The sequence below is a fragment of the Blennius ocellaris genome (genome assembly GCF_963422515.1).
Source record: "Blennius ocellaris genome assembly, chromosome: 9".
NCBI lineage: Eukaryota > Metazoa > Chordata > Actinopteri > Blenniiformes > Blenniidae > Blennius > Blennius ocellaris.
Window position 1 is genome coordinate 15099901 of NC_137658.1, and position 23894 is coordinate 15123794.

Genomic DNA, 23894 nt, shown 5'->3' on the forward strand with positions numbered 1-23894 from the left:
TTCGCCTTGGTTCATTTAACTAATGCAGATAGTACAGCCGCCACTAGATGGTATTCAAACACAGGCAGCGGCGGATGACATGCAGGAGTGGAGATTTAAATCCATTTTCTATACTTAATTCATTCAATTCAGTTTGTCTGGGAGGCTGGAGTCAATCCCAGGTGAAGGCACAGGTCAGGACAAACACAGACAGTCACATGCTCACATTCAAACATAAGAGAAATGTAGGGTCCCAAATGAACCTGCAACATGCAAACTCCAGATATGGAGGCACTCAGGCAGATCAGATTGAGGATTGTGGGTATTCCTTTCAGAGATAAATTGATGGATGTATCACCAGAGTCTCCTCTGACCAGCTCTGTGACGTGTTCTGCTTCCCTGCTGTGATCCAGTACAGTTCTGGGAGAGTAACAACCTGCATGTGGCTGATGCAGCGGTGAAGGAAGAGACTTGAGTGCATTGCTGAAGGGAAATTAATCTTTCAGAAACACGAGACTTGGATTTCCTCAAAGTACTCTGATTCCTTCAATCAGTTGCAAAACTTGAGTTTGAGGTTAATTGTTGACTCTGAATGACTCATAGATGTGAATGTATGACTGTACGAGTCTCTGTGTTCTGGATTAGCTTGAATTGGCTCCACTGACCCTAATTTGGATAAATGCAGAAGAGAGAAGGATGAAACACGGGACTGTAATAATTCATACCAAAGAGACCAAAGTTTAACAAGTCTTGTACCAAACGGCAACAGTCGCTCCATCTCCACTGTAGACAAAGAGTTACACAGTTGTGCGTCATTTTGACTTCATTTTATTACACCTTAAGCTGGAAATATTGCAACAACTGAGCAGATTCTTGGCTGGACATTTTACGTTGAGCAAAACTGTCATCAAGCTACAATGAATGCATTATGATACACAACAAAGCATCTGCAAAAACACTTTTAAGAAACTGTAGAAAAGTTACAACAGTATGAAATGTCCACTCTGGAAATTTTTTTACTTTAATAACACTTGGCACTCAAAAAAGCAAAAAAAAAAAAAAAAAGAAAAGAAAGAAAAACCCCAAACAAAAGGCACCCATGTTTGTTGACTAATGGAATATTTTCTGTAATTAGTTTTGTCATTGTTTCTGTGTGACCTTTTGACATCAAAATTTCATAAATATACATTTTTAAATTGGCAGTAATGCAATCATTGGCACTTTCGGAGAGTTTATTTAGACAACACATGGAGCCATTAGTTAAATATAATTTCTAATGGATGACAACAGCCCTCAGAAATGTTTTCATATGCCTTCAGGCGAGATAGCTTCGCTTCTTAGCATGCATGTCACAACCATTTATTAACTGTCAGTCAAGGTGGGGGTGTTTTTTTTTCTTCTCGTCTCTGGCGCACACAGTAACGCTCATTGTGTGAAAAAGCAAGTGCAAATGTCATAGTACAGCAACACAGACAAGCTACAGGGATGGGAACTCTTCAAACAGGTTTTTCTCACTGCTGCCTCGCCTTGTGAAATTAAATATTGCCTGTTGTCAATAATCAACAGGAGAGGGACAAGGGAGGCTACACGCCAGCAGGTTGACCATTCATCAGCTCGTGTGGAGGAATGCATGCAAGTGCTTTAATCAGCCCCAGAAACACTTGATGTGCGTGATACAGTGAAACAGGCAGTAGGACGGACAAGAGCAGTTATATTTAGATTACATGAGACTGGAAGAATGTGCTGCCTTCTTCTCTTTTTCAGAGTATCTAAACCACCCTTGTACACCCTTGCACTCAAGATGATCTCTGACTTCCTTTTTACCTTACCTATAGTGGCCATTTGAGCTTCACAGAAAAAAAAAAGCAGGAAAAACAAAAAGGTTGGTGGACTGGAGCTGGTGAAACATAAGACCAGCTCCTACTCTAGGCCGTGTTGTGGAATAGGATGGGCTTGACCATGCCCGAAAGGATCTTGGGCACATGAACGCTTACGATCTCCGAGATCATCTCAGGGAAGTTGACGCGGGTCTGCAGGGACTGAGCCTGGATGAACAGGTCGTAGGTGAACTGGTGTAACTTCCTCACAATCTTAAGGGGGGAGAGAGAGAGAGAGAGAGAGAGAGAGAGAGAGAGAGAGAGAGAGAGAGAGAGAGAGAGAAATAACACAGTGAGGTTATGAGGCAACAAAGACGATTTTGACTGCGCACGGCGGACGGGAATAAACGAACAAAGTCAGAAGATAACATGACACTGAAGGCTGTCTTTTGACGCGCGCTGCAGGAGCCGGTTTAAAAAGATAACACTTATTGTGACACTCTTAAGCTCAGCGGAGGGAGGAAAGCCGAGAGGGGTTGAACCGCAGAGTTTTGATCAGCTCCGGTCTCCTGCCTAAAGGGCCCTGCAGACACTCTCTGGCTGCCCTCCAGCTGGAGAGACACAAAGCTGAGCGTTAAAGGGTAAATCTGCAGTGAAAGACAGGAGACTGAAGCCTCTGCAGCCCGGCTCTCTGTAGGAGGTACTTGAGAGCATGTTACTCATCTCATTGTGATTCTGAAAATCTGTTTCTGATTCTGGTCATGGCCGTATCAATGCTGTCTGGGGCTTTTTCCCCCCCTCTGAAAACTAATTGTTCACCTCATAGTATTAAAAGTTCTGCTGGTGGAAAAGTAAAAAAGTTGTACATCTACTCCCCCTAGTGGTGACACACAGCTCCAAAATATCTAAAACGTTTTATCCCTCAAGCCATGTAAGCACAGTCTGAAGTATAAAACAAGGGAATATATCATATAGCAAAGAAAAAAATCACAGTAAAAACAGTTATCTAAACTTAAAAATAAAATCATACTCTCGTACTTTTTTCACAATATGATTATGATGAAATTCTGCAGCTATTTTTGCTTCTTTTTTTCAAGTTATTCAAATAAATAAATACATAAATAAATAACCACTGGATGACAAAATCATGAATTTATTTCACAACCCCGTTTTTAAAAATATGTTCTCAGACTTTATATGTATTATTTATTCAATCATTTATAGCAAAGTTTAAAAAATTAAAAGATATAACATTCATCTTTTAACTTCCTCAATGGAAAATAGCACACTTTATTTTACTTTAAGGTTCTTAGGGCATAAGAGTTCTTGGGGGTATTTTTGCTCATATTAAATATGAAATGGTCACTTTAAAAAAGCTGATTCTTCCTACACCCATCAGTCCATTTCATGCATTACAGAGATAAAGCGACGTAGAAAGGAAGCAAACACTGAAGCTGAATGAAACAGACAAGAAGGGAGTCTTCACCTCAGAGAAAACACAACTGTTGAACATGACGTGTATGACAGGGAGATGTAGTGTCCACACGAACAGATTTAAAGCAGCAACACATGCCCTCGCCACTGTTTTATTTAGGACAGATGTTTAATGTTCAATAGCCTGCCGAAATGTTCTTTTACAAATATCTACTTTGTCCATTATAAGACTGGTATTTTTTAACTTTGACTTGAGTTAAAAAGTCTCTGTGTCGCATTGACTTGATAAATGTTTTATAGCCTGAACTTTAATTTATTACTGTGGCTCATTCAGCTTGTACACGGCATAGGTGATAGGCATATGAGGCTTTTTGCTCCTGAAAAAAAGATTCCTTTGTTAAAAAATACCACCTTAGTACTCTGAGCTCGTCTGTTAAAACCTGCCTTAGAAACCTCGGGGATAGGTTTTATCAGGCCGTGTCTTTCGAGGGTCATGCTTTTACCGCCTGAGAAATATTTCTAAAGTGAGGAGGATGTTGTTGAAATCGGAACTTGAAATGATCATCCATGCTTTCATTTCGTCTAGTATGGACTACTGCAATTCTACTTCCATTTGCTTCAGTGAGACAATCCTCAGCAGACGTCAGGTTGCACAAAATTCAGCTGCAAAACCTTTGACAGGCTCGGTGACGTCGCCCCTATTTTGTCAACCCTTTATTCGCTTGCAGTCAAACTTCAAATTGACTATAACATTTTAATCCTCACTTTCATTGCTGACATGCTGTGCCCCTACACCTCAGGGCGCATCCTCCGATCTCCATGGCCAGAGTCTCCTGAAGTCCCAAAGGCCCGTTTTAAAACTGATTTTTCTTTAAGAAAGCTTTTGCTTGAATAAATGTTCCACTTTTACTATTCATTTTATGAAATTCTTATGTTTTCTTTTTATTGCTCTCTTTTCATGTACAGCACGTCCCAATTTTTATCTGTGAAAAGCACTTTATAAATAAATTTTACTTACTTTAAAAACTTTTGACTAAAGGAAATCTATCATGGTGTGCTGAGAATTGGTAACAATATATATATATATAATTTATTTATTTTTTAAATGTAAAAGTTGCCACAGGTCTTTGTGGATTAAGTGAAGAGTTTGTGTAGTTGTGTCTTCTAATGAGTAAGTATTACTAAGGTTAGATCGAAAGAAGCGATGTGTTGATTTAATTAAGTGTCAATTTATCGGGTTGAATCCAGATGCATTCTATGAGGTTAAATGTAAAAAAAAGAAAAAAGAAAAAAATGCTGAACCTAAAAAACACACTCAGATAAAAAACAAATCTGATGTAACACTCCTCTGCCTGCAGGGGGAGGTAGTATAAAGAGTTGAAAAAGGAGTCAAATCCACAAATCCATTGTCACATAAGGGAAAAAAAGACATTGATCACTGATGCCAGCAAAGATATTAAAGTTTCAGCTCAGCTAAAATAAGAATAACCTTCCATTCTAAATGCAATGTACAATAAATTCAGCCATGAATTTATCAATATAATGACAAATGGACAGTTAATATCAAGGCAACACTGTCCTGCTGTGCGTGTGTCTCTATGGAGAGGTTGAGAGTTGCGTGAATGGGATTCATGTGTATTACCGACTGGAGGTAGTCCAGCAGCTGCGTGAGCTGGAACAGCCTCTGCGTACGGGTGGTCTCTCCGCGGCGACTGGCCAAGCGATCCAACTCCTTGATGTAGGAGGTCCGCAGTTCATCAAAACAACGCTGGTTCTTCAGGCCCTCCACTGGCACTGTGACCACAAAGCCAGAACACAACAATAACTCTCGCAGACTTTACCCCATCAATTCTCTGAAGTACGACTGCACTCCGCCGTAGTCGTATTTCACTTGCTGAGTTGACATTTAGGTTATTATTGAGACATAGTCCCGGCTGACTCACTGATGCTGAAGAGGACCAGGGCCTTCATGCAGAGGAACTCCTCCTGGGTAACCTTCAGAATGCAGAACCTCTGGGAGAGCAGCTTCATCCTCACGCAGTGCTCGTACATACTGGACACTTGCATCCGCTGGCTGTGAGGAAATAAGAAAACAGCGTGTCGGTGGAGGAAAAAGGAGCTTGAGGTGCAACAAAAGAAGAGGAAGAAGTGCGAGGCCACGGGAAGGGGTCAGGCCGGGAGGAATACAGAAAGGAGGAAGACAATTAACAGTTGCAGAGACAAGAGTGGAGTGGGGGGGGGGGATGATGAAAAGGCGGCAGAGGTGAGAAAAAATGAGGAAGATGGATAATGGAAAAAGAGATCGACAGAGAGGCAGAGAAAAATGAGGGTCAGCGTGGAGGGCAGGCGTATCCATTACCATGCAGGTCAGGGGCAGCGCGATGCGGCGACAGAGGTCTAATGCAGGCAGAATGAGAGTTTTGCTAATGTTGCACAAATCACCATCCAATTGGAAGCTGCTCGGAGGGCCCGCGGCCAGCTTGAGCATTCACAGCATAGCCCTCTTCCAACAATTTACTGATAAGAAATGGCAGGACTGTTATTTATGTACACGGCGTACGTTGATTTGTGGCACACAAGTTTTTTTTTTCTAAAGTGCAAAGAGGAGAGGCGAAACAAGTGTCAGAAGCGTTTTGAGTGCAGGCCTGAAGGTTGCGGCACAAATCAAAACTTGTCCAAGTAAATAGTCGAAGAGCGGAAACGGTTCATCAGACCGCCGGCTGGTTTGTGCGCAGATGAAGGGGAATGGCGCTTTCAAGGTGATTCCTCTGAGAGGCCGTCGTGAACAGAGCATGCATGTTTACAGGCTCATCTTGAAAGAGCGGATGCATCCTGTGATTATTCAGAGTCTCTCTTCGGCACGTACGCCTGCAAGCCTTCCTCACCACTCGTGAGCACAGGTGATACAACAAGGAAACCTCGCGACATCAGTTGGCTCTCAGAAACGTCCCGTTTGATTGAGACACATTTCATGAACTTTGTTTCACTTAAAAACAATCCAGGCAAAGTGAACGTGCCGTTCTGACTTACTCGTTAAAGACCAGGTCGGGGGCGAAGTAGAGCATGGAGCTGTTGGTAAGCGTGTACGACCTCCACCCCAAAGCGAACACCATCACCCCCATCCACGACAGCTGAATCAGTGACATCTGATCGTCCACGTGCAGGTCACGGAAACCTGTCGACAACACTCATTAATTACCAGACTGCTCCACTCCATGCAATCAGACAGGATGAAATAGCAGTTTCTAATTCATTTCTAAAACAATGGCAAGAAAATATAAAAAGATTACACAACATTGAAGAAGTGCCGTCAAGTTTCACCCCTCCTTTTTCACCTTAGATAGATTAATAGCTCCCTCCAGTGGCAAATATTAAAACAGCCTTGTTCACGTTGCACAGCACTGACATGGAGCTTGAACTGGCACAGAATCCTGGCAACATCTTCTCTCGAAGATCTTGAGGCTTTGCCCAGTGCTAACAGATTTCAGATACTTCTCCAGATAACTTTGTAGCCCATCTCAATTTACTGGGAAATGTCATTTACTGAGAAGGTGCTCCCTTCTGCTTGCTCAGTGGTATCCAGGCTCCAACACGCCCCCCCCCCCCCCTTGCTGAAAACTTTGGCCTTGCAGCTTTCTTTTTTTGTTGTTGTTTTGTTTGGCTTTAAGTAAAAATGGTATGTCTGGCGATAGAGTGAAGGTGAATCGAGTGCTGCAGCGGCCTGTTCGCGCACATGGCATCTGCAGGGTGTTGCCTTGGCCATGGAAGAGTTTACCTGGCATTGCCTTGGCCCAGCGCACCACAGTTACCAGCTGTCTTTCCCCCAGCTCGTTGAGGCTGGTGAGCAAGGACGTGGGGCTGTCTGGCTCGGCGGGGTCGTGCCCGGCGTTCACCACGGTCGGCTCGATGGCCTGCAGGATGCTGAGCAAGGACAGGCAGGAGCGCAGAGTTGGGGGGATGCCAAGAACCAGGGCCTGGGACGCTGCTCAGGACAAGTATACATGAAGTGGACGGACAGCACAAAGACTAAACTTGAACACATCTTTTAAAGCTAAAGAATCTGCCTCAAATTGAGTCGTCACCTTGAGCCCTGGCACCTGGATTTCCATGTTCCAGGGCTGCGTCTTTCCTCATGGCCCTCTCCTCTCTCTCTCCATGCCCCCAAGCACCGGGCTGTGGCTCCTCCTCCCCGTTTCTCGTCTGGCCGGCACCCTTCAGCCTGCGACCTTGAATTGACCACAGACAACACAGGCGAAAGCAGAAGACAAAGGGAGAGAGAAGAGCAAAGACGCTTACAATCTGTTTAGTCTAATTTCTGCACAATAGATAGCTGGGAAAATGCAGCTACTATAATTGGGACTCCACTTATCATGGAACTCATGGAGCTTTCCCTTATCATAACCATGTGAGGAAGTTTTTGTCCGTTGGCCAATCAGCCAAAAGAATGTTTTTTTTTCTTTTTTTTTCTTACCTCTGCTGAACTACATTTGTTACACTGTACTCAAGTTGGAACAGTAAAATCTAAGGTATCCAACTAGTTTGAATCCATTTTCCAAAAAACAAATCACAACTGTTTTCCATCTTGTCTCTCTCTCTCTCTCTCTCTCTCTCTCTCTCTCTCTCTCTCTCTCTGTCTTTGATTTGGCTCTCCTCCTCCCGTGCCTCACCTTTCAGGCTCATTCCTGACATGAAGCACCTCTTTAGGCGACACGAGGCGCAGTTTTTCCGCCTCAGCTTGTCGATGGTGCAGTCGTTCCGGCTGGCGCACAAGTGGTTCTGCTTGCCTGGAGGCACACACAAAAAAAAAAATAAAAATAAAAAAAAAAATGAGGGGAGCAAGTTCAACAATGGCCAGCGCCTCCGCTCATAGCAACGATATGTGGGTGTTTACTGATAACAAATAACTCGCCCTCATGATGTAAGGTCACTGTGCCCTGTCTGCATCAGAGAGCAAGTGGATGTGCAAAATTAAATCACGGGAGCGATCGCTCCACGCGTGTCCGCCAGTGGAATGGAGAGCGTCTTTCACCCACCTGCAGCGGCCCTCTTGAAGAAGACCTTGCAGCTGCCGCAGGTGACGGCTCCGTAGTGACAACCAGAGGCATCGTCGCCACACACCTGGCACACTCTCCTGTCTGATAGGTACACACCTGGGAAAAAGTCCTCATGCCTGCACATACAAACATATTGTCATTTGCATTTCAAAAGTATTTCAAACCAAAGAGGTTCTTACAAGATTATTCAGTTTTCTCTCGTAAAGCACACAAAGTCGACACCTGTAAAACAGGCTGTGGGGTCTTCGCTGCCTAAATCACATCCCAATTTCAACTCTTGTATTTCTCATCTGTTAACTGTACGACAAGAGAAGTTAGCGGCATGCAAGTGTGTGGCAACCTGTGATTGAAGAATGGCAGGTTTAATCTCTTCATGAATCAGTATCTGGAAACATTATCCTCAATGTGATGCTGCTCTTACAGTGACACTGATACATGTGTTTGTATTTCTGGGCCATGTGTTCAATCAGTCCAATGACAAATATGGATGTATGGACAGTTTCACAGCCACAAAATAAACAGGATTTTTCAGGGCAGTTTTACACCCATATAATGGAACTTTTCTGGAAAGTTTCACAGTGACACTTGATAACTTTCCAGGAGAGCTTCCCACCCACAATTAGGAATTTTTTTCTGGAAGGATGAACTGGAAGGATAATTCAGCCTATCTCCATGTTGAAACACACTTCGGTGTGAAGGCCAGAAGAGTACACAGGGTTAGTGGAGTACACACTGATTTTAATGCTAAAACTCAGCTCTGGCTAATGCAGTATTAAACTACAGGGTAACAATCCAAACCATGGTCATTAAAGTCATAATGTTTGTTGTAATTATGCCATAGACCTTGGTTTTTTTTGGGTTTTTTTTGCCATTTTTAAAACGGAAAAACACGACTGAATTAAAAAAAAAAAATCTCAACACTTCAAAGAAAAATCTGGAGCTTTGTTGACTGCGATGTGGTCAGCAGACACTCGCAAGCTGAGTTCATAATTAGAAAAAGATGGAACACATGGGAGAAGATGAGTAGTAAAACAGAAATATGTGCCGGGGTTATTGCCGAGGCGCAAATTAAAAGAAAAACAGAGGAGAGGGGAAGAAATAAAAAAAAAAAGCTGTTACTTACCTGAAACTGCGGTCTGTGCAATTCAGCCAAATTGGAGGCTCCGTCTTGATGTTGGAAAAAGTGGGTTGCCCTTGAGGAATTGCGCTCGGGAAACTTTCCACTTGGCCGTACCCTTGTGCCATGGCTGCTCGCATGCCACCTTTAACACCCTGCTGTTCGCCTCTACTGTACCAGACACAGCGGCATTCCTGCTTGGCTCCGAGAGACGTTTGACCACAATTACAATATTTACACTGGAAATTATGTCCAGCGGATGCGCCTCGCTGTGACTCGGCTCGCTCGCTGTACGCGCGCTCATTTGCGCACCACACTCCCGGGGCATCTCTGTACAGGGTGGAAGCGGCGGAGTAGGCAGAATAAGGCTTCAGAGGCACGGAAACACGAGAGGGCGCGGGCATCTCCTCCACCGGGCTGGCGAACACGTTCGAGTCCTTGCAGATATATCTGGAGATCACCGAGCCGCGCGTCACCGCCTGCGCGCTGTCCATTTCGTCCGACCTGAACAGATCCATGCAGCTCACCTGTTGTATGCCGTGGCACACTTCTCCAAAGTCGTCCTCCCTGAGGCTGGGGTCGCCCAGGACGAACCTGTTGCCGCCCGGGTTCATATTCCCAGCCTGGGAACGGCTCCCCGCGGCGGGGTCGCAGTCTGCAAAGGCGCTGCTCGAGCACTGGTTCGCGCTGTTGAGCGGAGACGCCACCGAGTCCAAACCCAGAGACACTGACACTGCCTTGCTGAGCTCAGTGGTCGGGCACGCGTACGGCTCGGCGGTATCCAGGCGATCGCGCTCATTCATTAATAAAGAGTGCGGGGTTTCCTCTAAATCGGACAAGCTCGACCGAAAGGCCATGTTCGGCTTCGTCCTCGGGAGTCAAAGCGGGGCGCTGGGTGCACGGAGAGCCAACACAACAACACTTTCCTGGCGAGAAAACGCCTACCCAATGAGGCTCCACTCATGTGTGTCAGCGGATGGGGAATTCAGATTAGTCGTCGACGTAGGCTGTGGCGAGGGAAGGGACGTCCCGCACGACCCGACCATTGCTTTGGTTCACACAAATGAACTTTTTTTCCGCCCTTCCTCTTCTTTTGACAAAGTATCTTCTTATTACGTGCCGTCGCTTTCGTTTTACGCACAGGCCAAAATGCGCGTCAGTCGCACGAGCGGAGGAGGACTTTGAACTTTGACGTGCCAAAACAGTAACACCCAATGTCACTTATTTTACCGAATTGGTAACTTAAGCCGAGTCTCGCGAGAGGGAACCTTGAATATACAGCATGATAACGACAAGTTACTATACCGGGCAGCTGCTGCCATGTTTCCCCAGTGACAGTCTCAGTCGAAAATAAAAAAAAGTAGCACATTCAACCCAAACCGTGTGAGAATGACACAGGCTCGTTCACATGTGTTCATGTGGCATGATTTCACGTGAAAACGCACTCTTGACCACGGCAGCGAGTATAGCGGAGTCTCCGGTGGTCATGCTGTACTTTCATCCGTTTATTTTTGGACAGCATGTGATTTATCAGCAACGAGAGAAGGGCGCAGATAAGTCTGCACACTACTAAGACACATATAAATAATATTTCTATAACCATATTCCAAGCATGAATAAAAAGGGGGAGAGAAAAAAAAGGAAGAAAGAGGAACACGTGTAGTGATGAGAGATGAACTGAGGGACTGCTATACAGAGTACACTTGTTTGTTTATTTATTTATTTTGTCATTATTTACTTGTTTTGGACGGGCAGACAGGAATGCATCGATGACTGGCAGAAACCTCGCACAACACTGGGCTTTTCTTTATTTTAGAGATACACACTGCTGGATTTCCTATTCACTTCTTTTAATTGCCTTAAATGTCAGAGCTTCAATTAATCAACAGTGGAAAACAAAAAATAAATGGCAGTTGTTGTGCAATCAGATTGATAAGGGCACTCTTCAACTTATTTTATTTTTCAATATAACTGACAACAATGATAACCTGCTAGTCCTATATGTATAACACTGCTGGGAATGTTTGTGTTTGTGGAGAAATTTTAAATTGTTTTTGACAGACAGTTATAATTCCTCAGTTGTTTGTTTACAATCGTAATGGAATTAAAAATCACAAAATAATAAAAGGAGATATATAATTTGTTATCACATTGAAACACTCATTTCTTTATAATTTACAAAGCTACTGATGTGATCATCTCCTACACCTCTAAGAATTTCTCAGCATCTTGTTCTCAGCCGAAGTGGGCCAACAGCACACCTTCTCACATGGATTCAAACTCATCAATGCGCTGCTTAGTGTTGCCCTGACGAATCTGACGCAGGGTCTTGTATTTATCGCGGCCTGCCCTCACATTTTCAGCATGGATCAGGTCATTGGGGGTCTTTTTGCTCTCATCCACAGCCTCTGCCAGCTCAAAGCTCAGGAACTGAAAAAAATGAAAAGGAAAAAAAAAAAAAAGAGCACAAATACAGTGAACAAAATCCTCCTGCCAGAGACTGGGAGACTATTCAGAAACCTTACCCCTCTCCCCCTATACTCCCATCAATCCCATCTGCAAACACTCTTTTGTCCATCATTATTAAGGCCATTTTTGTGTTGAGTCATCTTTACAGCGTCATATCTCATTTTGGCTGAGAGATAGATATCGTGGATGAGATTTGCAGCATGAATGACATCAAAAGAATGATAATGCACAAATGCAACAATGTTTAATCATGTAAAGTGCGCTTAGTTCTGGTGAAACACCATTTTTTGGTGGGGAGGTAATTAGGCCACCTTCCTTACAGAAGACTGCACATCTCTATAGGGCCGTGTCCATAAACAGCACGAGGGAAGGCTGCATGACAACACTGACATTTTTAACCACACATACAGAGCGAATCTGTATGACACAGGGGAAAGGAAGTAGCAAGCAACATATGTGGGCATGGTAAGCTGAGTCACAACCCTACACCACTGTTTGCTGTTTACAGTGATCAGCCATAATATTAAGGCCAGAAACAGTAAAACTGAAAGAAGCTGATGATCAATTCATCATGACGCCTATTAATGGGTGGAAAACATTAGGCAGCAAGTGAATTATTTCCATTGGAAATTGACATGTTCGAAGCAGAAAAATGGGTGAGTATGACGATTTGAGTGAGTCTGGCATAGGTCAGACTGTAGCTAGAACACTGCAGTGGCCAGCGTCCATGAAATGTGGTTCAAGGAAGCCAAAGTGGTAAACCAGTAATAGGGTCGGGTAAACAATTGTTGCACATGCGGAGTTAAGACTGTGATCCAGTCTAACCACACAAGCTAGTGTAGCAGGAAATGCTTCAGAGGTCAATGCTGGTTCTGACAGATTGGTGTCAGATTGCACAGTGCATCATATTGTGTTGTATTACAAGATCAAAATGAGCATACACAGTAGTAGGCAGGTGGTTATAATATCCCTGGCTGGTTAGTTTTATTTACAGTGAAATGACTATGAAATGACTACCTGCTATGCTATATATACATGTTATACATTTTGAACCCTATGCGCTTGAAGCAATAAGTCAACATACACAATGACAAAACTGCTACAACTTAATACTTTGTACCTGATATTTATTCCTAATAGCAAACCATCCGACAGTGTCTGAGATATTTTCATTTTAAAACCAAAAGCAGAGATGAGTGACCACTAACTAATGTCAATTCAATTCAATTCAATTCAATTCAATATGTTTTCTTAAACCATTGCAACTAAATATGAATTCCATTTTAGTTTGGAAATGCATATATTTAAAAAGTACTGTGACAATTATCAGACCACACCAGTTTGAATAACATTGTTTTTGGAATCAGTGTCAAGGGCTTTCTTCCTCTAACTTTGGTTTAGTGTTGGTATTTAGTAATTCATTCATCTCTTTAAAGCTCCCAGGCAGCTTTGGGATTTACCCGCCTGTAGCTGTACATGACCTCTGACAAGAAGGTGATTAAGACAAAAGCAAATCAGTCAAATAGAGAAACTGGCTACACTCATCTAATCGTACCTTGAGGTTCTTCTGCAGCCTCTGGTTCTTCTGGGCCTCTGTTACTCTTTCCTCCTCGCTTCGATCTCGTACCATGCCCGGGGAAGTCAGCTCAGCGCTCGCCTCCGCGCTGCTTTCGTCCGTCTCATCATGCTCGTGCATATGAGAGTGGACAGGATCCTGGATGTTGACCCCCATGAGTTTTGTCTTCAGCTCATCTTTGGTTCGCTCCAGATCGGATTCCACCATCATCGCCTGGGAAGACATGAAACAGGCGGTGATGCACTGAGGTTGCATATTGAAGCACACATAAAGTGATAAATCCTCCTTTAGAATGTGAAACCTTCTTATCAAACATTGTATAGGCACCACATGAATGGAAACTCATCACCGGAGAATCATCGAATCATGTGAGGACTTCATCGGTACATTTGTACGCTGATTTGCTTCACATGCACTTTGCACGTCAACTATTCGCTTTGCAGGACTGAGATTTGCTCCCTCTGAGCTCATGTTTGATTCATTCTCTATCTCCCTCATGGGGCCTTTTCTTGACTCTCACCCTTTGCTGCCATCTCTTTGCCTCCTCGTCCTTTCTCTTCTTCGCGTCTTCCAGCTGGGAGATCTTTGAGGTGAGATCTGCCAGCTCAGTGGCCTATACAAGCGTGGACACAAATGGACAGAGAGTGAAGTTAAGAGTGCACCTGATCAAAGGTCATTGTGCTCTGTAAGTGTGCCAGAGAGGATGTGTGAGTGTGTGCCAGCGTGTGCACTCACAATACACGTTTATGAGCAGCGTCATGGCTCTTTCCCAGAAAATTGTGATTTTTTTTTTTATTTTTTTTTTTGGTCAAGACTGAGAAAAAATCCGACAACATAACTGACTTGAATTGTTTCAAACGTCAGGCTTGATGTATGAGTCTCTGATCACAGGGGAAATGTAAGTGGATCAGTGTGTTGGTGTGTTGCGCATGAGTACCAGGTTTTCCTGGCTCTTAATCTGGCTTTCAGAGTGGTGTAGCAGGGCTGCTTTAGCCTCGACTGCAGCTTTACGGTCCTTCTCCAGGCGCTCAGCCTCCTCCTGAGCAATTGTTCTCTCCTTTTCTAACTCCAGCGACCTACGAGTCTGTTCCTCCAGCTCTGAAACAAGCACACAAGTGCACATGCGCTTTCAAACACACCCAAATGTACCAACACCCTGTAAGCTTTACAGCTGTCCTCAAATTAAAATGTATAAAAAAAATAATCTTGTAACATATTGAGCTTTTAATGTTATTTAATAGGGAAGCTTGAAGTTGTCAGACCATCTTGAGCTCTCTTTGTCTGTTCTTCAATCTGTCTCAATCTTTCCATCAGTTCCATGGTCTCGCGAGCAATCTTCTCAGTTTCCTTCTCAGCGTTTTCTCGCTTTTTTTTCTCACTCTCGAGCAGAGCCCTGACAGGAGAATTGTGCATAAATACACATGTGGAGGAAAAGGAAGAAGAAAAAAAAATCTTTATCTCCTGACAGCTTTTTTTTTTCTCTCCCTCCAAGTAGAGAGAACACACTGTAAACTGTAAAATAAATAAATAAATGAGACAGAAAAGCTTTTCTCCTTCTTTACCTCTCCATCTGCCTCTTGCTCTTCTCCTCCCTGGCTTGGGCCTTCATCTGCTGCACCTCGATAGTGTCAGGTTTGCGTCTGCGCATGTATAAGTCGTGGTTCCCCATGCACAGCGCCAGGATGCGTTTGTTGATGCGAAGGCGAGGTACATAAAAAACAAAATCCTTGAACAAACCAAGAAAAACAAAACCAAAACATCCATCACTGATTTAACAGACTTCATATTCCCATCAGCTCTGTTTCAAGTTTAAATGACTTAAGAGCAATGTTTTGATTCGGAGGATTTAGTGAGATTATTTATTTATTTATTTCAAACCCTTGGATGCTATCCTCAACCCTTTGCATGCACTCAGAAGGCAAGTCGGACTCAGGGGCTAAACTCATGTTCATAAATGAGATCAAGCAGCAGCTGGTCTCATTTTAACACCTACTGTAATTTATGCCAGTTACTTCAGTCATATCAGTAACAACATTATGTATAATTCTCACACAATATATGTGGAGCCACATATATCATATATGTAGTTCTTCAAAGGTTTGCATACAAACGTGTAATGCTTCGATAATGAGCACTCGAGGTATTGGAAAAATGGAATGTCTACTTAATCTTCTCCACAAGCATCTATAAATGAGTAAAGCTTAGTTAAGCTTTTAATTCAGCATACCATAAAGTTGGAAAAATAGGTATTTGGTTTCTCTGATTTTACAAATGAAAGTTGAGACCCTCTAAAATATACATAAGTGCATCCCTCCAGACACAAATAGAGACAGACTACTCACACCAATGGTCACTTCAGAATGACATACAGGCGCACATGCATGTTTCTGGACTGTGGGAGAAAATCCATGCACGCACAGAGAGACCATGCCAATTTCATACAGATAATTGCCAAACAAATTTGAACCAGGGATATTCTCGCCATGAGGCAAGTTTGTATTACTGCAAAGAGATAAGAGAACATCAAATTGTAATTCTTTTTGCAAAACCTAAAAAAGTTTAAATATACAAGGAACTTTTAATGTCTAATGGTGTAAAATACAATGTCCTCTGTTTGCAGAATGTATTTTCTTTTTATTATTGTACTGCAAATCCTTTGCAACAGTATTTCTCTTCATGTTAACACTGGTAAAAGCCAGACACGTCCTAAACCACGGGATTTATCGAGCCTTCAGCATGTCATAGTTAACCAAATTCAAACTCACAGTATGCAAATGAGAAGTCATGAGAAATAGGTCTTATGTCATTCAATATAATGTACACAGCCGCCCACTGTAAACAAATTCAAAAGAGCAGTTAGTATTATGAAAAAATTCCAGCTCAGTTTTCTTTGTAATATTTAGACTTTCCCACGGGACTGGATGAATCATCTGGTGGGCCGTTTTTGGCCTGCGGGCCTTATATTTGACACCTCTGGTTTGTCCGGTCTCGTCAAGCACGGTCTTGTTTTACACAAGTCTTTGGTCTGTTCATGTTTTGATTTCATATTTACAATTTCCCCTTTTAAGTATTATGTCTGGCTGTTTCATTTCCAGTCACCCTTTATGTGGTTTACCTGGCTGGTCTGTTTGATTGTTTCCACCTGCGTGTGTGTGTGTCTCAGTCTGTCTTTGTGTCCTTGTTGGCCTCTCAGTTTAGTTTAGTTGCCTTTCTATGTTTGTTTTTTTTTCCTCTCCACACAATTTAATTTCTCTTCAGATTCATTTGTTTAGACTGTGGTGTTTTGTTATTGTTTTGTGGACTACAGATTTTGCTTCTCCTTCTATGCCTCTGCCTTTGTTTGATGTCTCCATCCCTGCTCTGCTCAGCAAAAATAACACTTGGGCACATTTTCAGCTTGCTTATACCCAGTACACCTATAGAATAATATAGTATAGAATAGAACGGAACAGTATAGAATAGAATAGAATAGAATAGAATAGAATAGAATAGAATAGAATAGAATACGTTATTAATTCCAGTGGGAGTAGGAATCATTTATATGATTAAATGTGAATACATGATGAAATATATGAAGAACCATTATGCACCATTATAAGCTTGAACTGAATTCTCTCTTGCCTCTTAATCAATCATCTTAATTTAGATTTTTTTTTTTCGAGGCCATGAGGCATTTTTCTCCCAACTGATTTGAAGTTAAGAAAAACAATAGTTTATTTGCATCTTGATAATAATTACATTTTTTACATAGCTGTTTTTTTTTTTTTTTTTTTTACATTTGTGAATACAGTGTCAAAGTGTGATCACAGAGAATAGTTTCCTGAAGTGCACTGGAGTTCCTTGCAGTGATTTCCCAATCATATCTGTTTTAAATGTGTCAGGCAAAATCCTGATGATTCAGTCCAGTTGAGCACTGTTTTTTTTATTTCTTAAATCTTTCCAGAGAATTCTCTGGATTCACTGAATCTTTCAACAATAATATGTAGAGGAGATGATGAAACCTTTGTTCACGCTGTGCAGTCTGTCGCAGAATAGTGACCTCCTCATCTTTACTTCTAAAAGACTGTGGCACTTTGAGATGCCCTTTTTTATCCTCAATTATGATTCTGAACAGTTGCCTTTTAGCTTTATTGTGTTTTTTTAAGCCATTACACAACATTTCTAGTCTTTTCTTCACTTTTGTTAAAGGAAAAAAAAAATCCACATTTCATATGTTGTCCTTTTACTAGTTATTATAACAAATTGATATGGGCTAAGCATTTCTTTGGATGCTGTTTTTAGATGAATTTTAAAACATGGCGCTACTGTTAGAGGACTCAGAATAAGAAAGGTGATTTTGCAACAAAATCTACTTCAAATGTCATGTGTTTAAATGCTTATGGGATGTATGAACACCAAATAAAGGATGGAGCCCACATATATAGCATGATTTAACAACTTTCAGCCAAGTAAAAGTCTGTCAGTAAAAATCTCATTCACACACAAATCCACACTCACCCCCACAATGGAGACAAGCATGCAGAGTAGCCACACTCCAGCGGTCTTCATACTACAAATGTTTACATTTCACTTACAGGAGCTTTCCTATCAATCGGCTTGATGACGAATTTCTTGTCATTGAAGGAAATGTTTCTGATCTCACTCCAGGGGAAACCAATCTTTGGGGTCATTCTGTAATGTAATGGTTTAAGTATACAATTGGTTTGCAGTGTATAGAGGAATTTAAACATTTCTACAGCTATATTAAGATTGACTATAAAGCAGTTTAAGCCCATGTTTTTTTATCCAGGTATTTTAAATAGTTGCAATTTACTATTTAGACAAAAGACAAAATGGAGTTTTTGTTAACCAGCCAAATAATCAAACACTTTCAGGAAACAATCCAGTCAAAATTGAGTTTCTTGAGTTGTGACCTACCTGTCCTTTTTGTCGTAGATGTTGAGTCCCAGTGCGTCCACTCCTAACCACAGCTCCGACCCCTTCTTGTTCTTGATGCTGAAGTAGTTGACCCCATACATCTCCAGATCCTGGGCTATCTTCAGATACTCCACCATTGCATCCTCCCTGTGGTGGTGTGGCAGAGTTTCATCACTCTCTGAATGTCAAAAAGTGCATTGATACTTCTTTCTGTAGACTTTCTGTACCTCAGCACTCCCTTGTGCTCCTGGTGCCACACCTGGATTCTTTCCTCCCACTGATTCTTATTCAGCTTGTGTTGCTCCAAAACCCTGGTTTTAGCAGTAAAGCGGATCCGCAGGTTAAAATTCAGATAACCTACGCTGGGATTAAGTTGAACTGTGGTAATATTAAAATGCACAGAGCGGTCTACCTCTGCGGCAGTAGCTTCTCTCTTGAGAGGTATCCTGGAACGTGGTAATCTTTCCGGTAGTCCCCATGTTTGACCTGGACAGCGTACGAGGCCAAGAGCACTGCAGTCTCAGGTGGACAATAAATGTCGTCATTTAAGATGCTTTCTTTAACCTAAACCACAAAACAAACACATGGAAACCATGTTTTCCACACATAAATCTATTTTATTTAATATAGTGTATGATTTCAGCAACAAAGCTTTCTGATGGTTTACTATCATTGTAAACTGGGTAATAAATTGATATTTAGTACCTGGATATATTTTTGTGCTCAATTTACTTCATGACAAATCTCACAAGGATTAACAATACTTTCACGAGTCACCACAGCACCCCCACCAGTTGTTAGCCCGAGTTCAGCATTGTATTTTGATTGCTAATCTCCATTCATTATTGCGTCTGCAGGGCACCACTCCTGCACAAGATGGCCCAACTTCAATCGACGCATCCACTGTGTCCACATTTGAATGTTTTTTTTATAGGAATTCTGTGTTATTGCTGTTGGTATTTTTATGCAAATAATGCCTCTGTCTGGGTAATTATGACATTAGTCAGAAATTAAAAGGGTGCAAATCCCTTTCACTGCATAAAAATATGCGATGCCACCTAATTCAGAAAATGAATTACAGCGACTAATGGTGATCATTACAATTCAGTGTGTCTCAGCGGTGCCAATTTAAAATAGGAATCTCTTTTTAAAAAGCTGGTAAATGCACTCATCTCTGACCTGGAGGAAGAAGAGGCGTTGCGTCGCCTCCTGGATCAGTTCGTCTGCGACATCCTCGGGGTAAAACTTGGCCCTGAACTTAATCAACAAAGGGTTATCCTTCTTTACATCTTGGGCGGTCACCTGAAATTGACCCCAATACAACAGAAGGATGTTAGGATGAATGCATACGTACTGATTAGCCTTGATGGAGTGACACTGAGCCCTGTTTACTACTACAACTTAATAAAATCAAGGGAAGGCCAGCAAATGACCACCTCACCCTTTTGTTCAGCTTGAGCCAGGTGGAGAAGCCTTTGCTGTCATGATACTGGAGGCCAAAGAACCAGGTTTCCCTCAGTCCGATGGTCTTCACTATCTAAATACATGAATAAATGCACCACATTTACACTTTCATCCGTCGTAGCACCTGTGCGATCATAATGTAAGATGTACCTGATCAAAAAGCTGTTTGCCAGTAGTGCTGGGCAGGATGGCAAACTCCAGCTCCGCATCCATGGTCGTAACTCGGACATTGATCTACCGGAGAAAAGACTCATGATGAGTTACAAGGGGAAAAAGATCAGTGCAATTCATTCATCTGTGTCTCCGGAGAAGAAACGAGGAGCATGCAGAGCAATGGCTGGGTGAGCAGAAAAGATGAAGAGTACAACCAATTTAGTAAGAGCGTTGTTTGTTCTTTGAAACAATGCGAGAGTGTTGGTTCTTTGACAGCAAAATGACCAAAAAGAGTGTTTCTTACATTCTTCTGTTCAACCAGGAGCATCCAATCGCAAGAGGTTGGTGGGGACTACAATCAAAAGATGAAGCCCACAGTATTTTAGACTTATCCGAGAACATGGTTCCATCCATGATGCATAAGTATTAACGAAGCAGTGACAGTGTTATATCTGCAATTGTTGAAAAATGCAACACCAGTGGAGTGTTTGCTCCAATCCACACACATCTTTCCAGGATGGGCTAAGCAAAGCAGACTGCCATTAGTGCCAATTTTAATAATAATAGAAATAATGTAACCTTGCCGAACACACTGTTTCAATGAATATTCATGCAAATAAGGACAGAAAGCTTAACTTTGCAACTGTTTTGTTTATACCGCAACAGCACGGCAATAAGCTCAAGAACACCAAGCCACCAAGTTGGAAACAACTGGCTACTAGACATGACAAGCTGATAGGCACTTATCAGGTTTAAGAAGTGCACTTCAATATGATTTTGTAGCTTTTACAAAGTGGGTTTACACATTTGAAAGAAGGAGGTGTTGCAATTCTAGGAGAAATAAGGACATATAAGAAAATATGCATACTTACAGTTGACATTTGTATTTTTTAATCTGCAGCCGAAATACTTCTTTTCCGTGTTCTTCTTTTTCCAGAGAGGAGCCTGTAGTAGCCTTATCTTTGCAGAGTCATATGAAACTGCTTGCAATACCTACAAGGATTATGGCCGAGTGAGAATGGACCATTGTATTTTTCCCAAGTTGTTCCGTTAATCCAATGGCAGTCCCGGCCCACATGTTTTAAAGAGGCAGCCTTCGCCCCGCTGCAAACACTTTTCCTCTGAACTCTACAGTGTTTTAATGGTTGAGGACCTGTTTAGAACGTATGTGTGATCTTTGTTTCCGATCTGTTTCAAGAGGAAAACAAATCAACAGTATGGGTGGTACCTAATGTTCCAGTCGTGGCAACGTCTCCAGTGCTCCCTGCTAATCTAATAATCCTTTCAGTTTGTATTAATGTTGCTGTGTCATACAGTGATTTGTTTTTTTTTATTATGAAACAATTCCAATACGTTTGGGGCACTGTAGATAAAAACAAGTTAAAATGATTTGCTGTGTTCATAAATCAAAATTTCCTACTCAATGAATCAAAGATAGGTGTTAAAAGTAAGATTTATTCATTTATTTATTTTTAATGGCAGAAACACATTTCCCAAAACGTTAGACAAGGACAAATGGCTGTGGAAAAAAAGTGTAAATAACACCTGCAGATGCATCTTGTAGGTAAAGGGATAGCAGGTTTGTATCACCGGTAGAAAAACAGCATTTTACAGAGGCATCTCACCATTTTCTATATTGCTGTAATATTTAAATTCAGGGTCACACAGTCTGGAGCTGAAGGTAGGGTGCATATAACCTGGATACGAATCAAGGATCTTCTTGCTTTGACGCATGTGTGTTGATCACTGCACCACCAGAAGTGACTCATCCCAAAAAAATGTAAGTCAAACTTGTAAAACAACATCATAAAGGAGTTACGATTTGACTGCAGTGATTTTAGAGTTTCACAGGCGCGACTGTGTGCTGGAAACCATTGCATTGGTTCAGGAATACCTCCTGAAGTCACCGTCTGTTAAAACAATTCCAAACCCAGCTTTATGTGCTGAGAACAAGCCACTGTGAAGGATTCTGTTCCTTTGAGCTCGTTTGAAATGGACTGAGGCAAAATCTGCAGATGAATAAACATTTGAAACCTTTTTTTGGAAACCACTCGGGGTTTGTCATGAAAAGCAGAGGGAAGAAGGACCAAGCCTGTAATCGGTTTAAGAGCAAACAACCTGAATGATCTCTGGGTGCATCAATTCTTCTGAAATGGACACATCTGAAACTGGAATCATCAGTATCTGAAAGTATATTTTTCTAAATGTGAATAAAATATGATTTTGTGCAATTTGTAAATCATCGCCTCCTGCATTTACATTTTGCACCCAATCGTTTTGGAATGAGCATTGCTGCTTGTTGTGGGGAATCTAGTTCCGATATTGCATTTTTTCACAACTTCCATATCTTCCAAAGTGTAAAGGACAAGCAAATACATAAAGGAATCCATTTATTCGAGCACTGTACTTTTAAATTGGTTTGTTGTTTTTTTTTACAGTTGATAGCTCACTCAAAAATCTCCTTCACTCTTTTATTGTATTCAAAGTAAAAAGTTGAAAAATGTGATAATATTAATAGAAAAAAACGACAAAATTCTGACTTCTGAAATGAGATGAAATGTTTGAAATTCCACTCTATCCACAGCAAGACATTTAAGTTTATGGCTCTGACCTTTTGTACAAAGAGGGCAATTTTTTCTTGATTTATATCCACTGACAGTCCACTGAAGCCAAGGTTTGGCTGGTGCTGGTTTTAATGTGCTGATCAGATGCTCGTTCAAGTGAGAGAGAACTCACAACTGGTCTTCATTCTCCAGCTGAACGATGCCTTGCTGGTTGATTGCTGGTAAAGTCTTCTGGACACCCGCAGGTCAGAAAGCTTGAATACATAAATAAATAAAAACATAAACGCATTTAAGTTATATTTTTAGCACCTAAGTTGCAGCTTTTTGTTGTTTATTTAGTCATGGCGTGTGCATTCAGGTTCATCAATGTGCAGAGTGATTTTGTGTTTTTTTTGTCAGTATTTGTTCTATGTGTTCACAAAGTGAATTTGATTCCCAGTTCACTCTGTCCTTGTGAGTACACTGCAATACATTGAACCCCACATTGATTCAAGTGTGCAAACACTGTACATGGTGTGCGTGGATGATTGTGTAAGCAAATACTTTGTTTATCAAAAAGCACTTTGATAAACTTTCCAATGAATTGCTCTATCCTGTGCAGGGATAGAATCAAACTTCTATTTAATAGGCATGAATGATTTGAATGAAAAAAAAATGGAGTACCCCGAGAAAACACAAGCATGTACGGAACCTATGAGGCGAGATTGTTACCTACACAACTGTGCAGCTCTTTCATAATAACACCAGTTTATATTGATAAGTACAATAAAATAAATCAAACAGTACAAATGAGCCAAAACCAAAAGTATTGGGATCATAATCATAGAATAGTATTAAGAAAAATAGGGTTTTTTATTCATATTTTTAATACTAGGCTACAGTTTTTACATGGTTATTGCTGTGAGGTCTAAGGTGCAAGTTACAATAACTTCATGGGGACTCCTGAAATAAAAGCTAAGTGAAAATGTCATCTCTAAAAATCTGAGAATATTTTTTTAATTGTACTCTGCATTAAATAGAAAGGTTTGCTGCTGACATTTTAAAACACGCCATGTCTTAAGAGGCCTCTTAAAGCTGGACCCAAGTTGTGCTATAGCTTCAGATATGTGTCATTTAGAACTTTGTACCATGATGATCCTTTTTCAAATAAAATGTCCAGAATCCTTTATATTATTTTTCAGATATTAATATTTGATTATAGATGCAATCTAATTCTCAAACCCCTGGCTGAGCCTTGCTACATCTCAGATTAATTTGTAGAATATGAAACATGCAGACCTCTGAGGTCCTCTGGAAGATATTTACTAGATGCTCCCAGAGTTAGAAGCAAACAAGGTGAGACGCTCCTCA

The 23894-nt window shown here is 41.5% G+C and overlaps 2 protein-coding genes across 2 annotated transcripts; both read right to left on the minus strand.

Annotated features, from left to right (window-relative positions):
• Window positions 1-791: 791 nt before the first annotated feature.
• Window positions 792-10562, minus strand: LOC308134568 (progesterone receptor-like). The gene is made up of 9 exons (XM_080502341.1): window positions 9408-10562; window positions 8264-8400; window positions 7898-8014; window positions 7313-7456; window positions 7006-7212; window positions 6261-6405; window positions 5174-5304; window positions 4873-5024; window positions 792-2069 (listed from the first exon to the last, which is right to left on the minus strand). Exons 1-9 carry the CDS (start codon window positions 10256-10258, stop codon window positions 1905-1907), a joined length of 2049 nt encoding a protein of 682 aa, XP_080358467.1. The 5' UTR covers window positions 10259-10562; the 3' UTR covers window positions 792-1904.
• Window positions 10563-11666: 1104 nt separating this feature from the next.
• On the minus strand, window positions 11667-20323 carry LOC308134544 (moesin-like; the record flags this gene model as incomplete). Its single annotated transcript, XM_080502311.1, has 14 exons — window positions 20285-20323; window positions 19978-20061; window positions 19805-19900; window positions 19543-19665; window positions 18776-18927; window positions 18591-18674; window positions 18364-18510; window positions 18021-18117; window positions 15009-15172; window positions 14709-14839; window positions 14384-14544; window positions 13967-14059; window positions 13426-13659; window positions 11667-11831 (listed from the first exon to the last, which is right to left on the minus strand). Exons 1-14 carry the CDS (start codon window positions 20306-20308, stop codon window positions 11667-11669), a joined length of 1755 nt encoding a protein of 584 aa, XP_080358437.1. The 5' UTR covers window positions 20309-20323.
• Between the last annotated feature and the right edge of the window lie 3571 nt (window positions 20324-23894).

Coding starts and splice junctions, on each gene's coding strand:
- LOC308134568 (XM_080502341.1), bottom strand. CDS start 10,258: ATGGCCTTTCGGTCGAGCTTGTCCGATTTAGAGGAAACCCCGCACTCT. Junction 8,401..9,407: donor TGCACAGACCGCAGTTTCAG/GTAAGTAACAGC, acceptor TTGTATGTGCAG/GCATGAGGACTTTTTCCCAG. Junction 7,457..7,897: donor GTCAGGAATGAGCCTGAAAG/GTGAGGCACGGG, acceptor GGTCAATTCAAG/GTCGCAGGCTGAAGGGTGCC.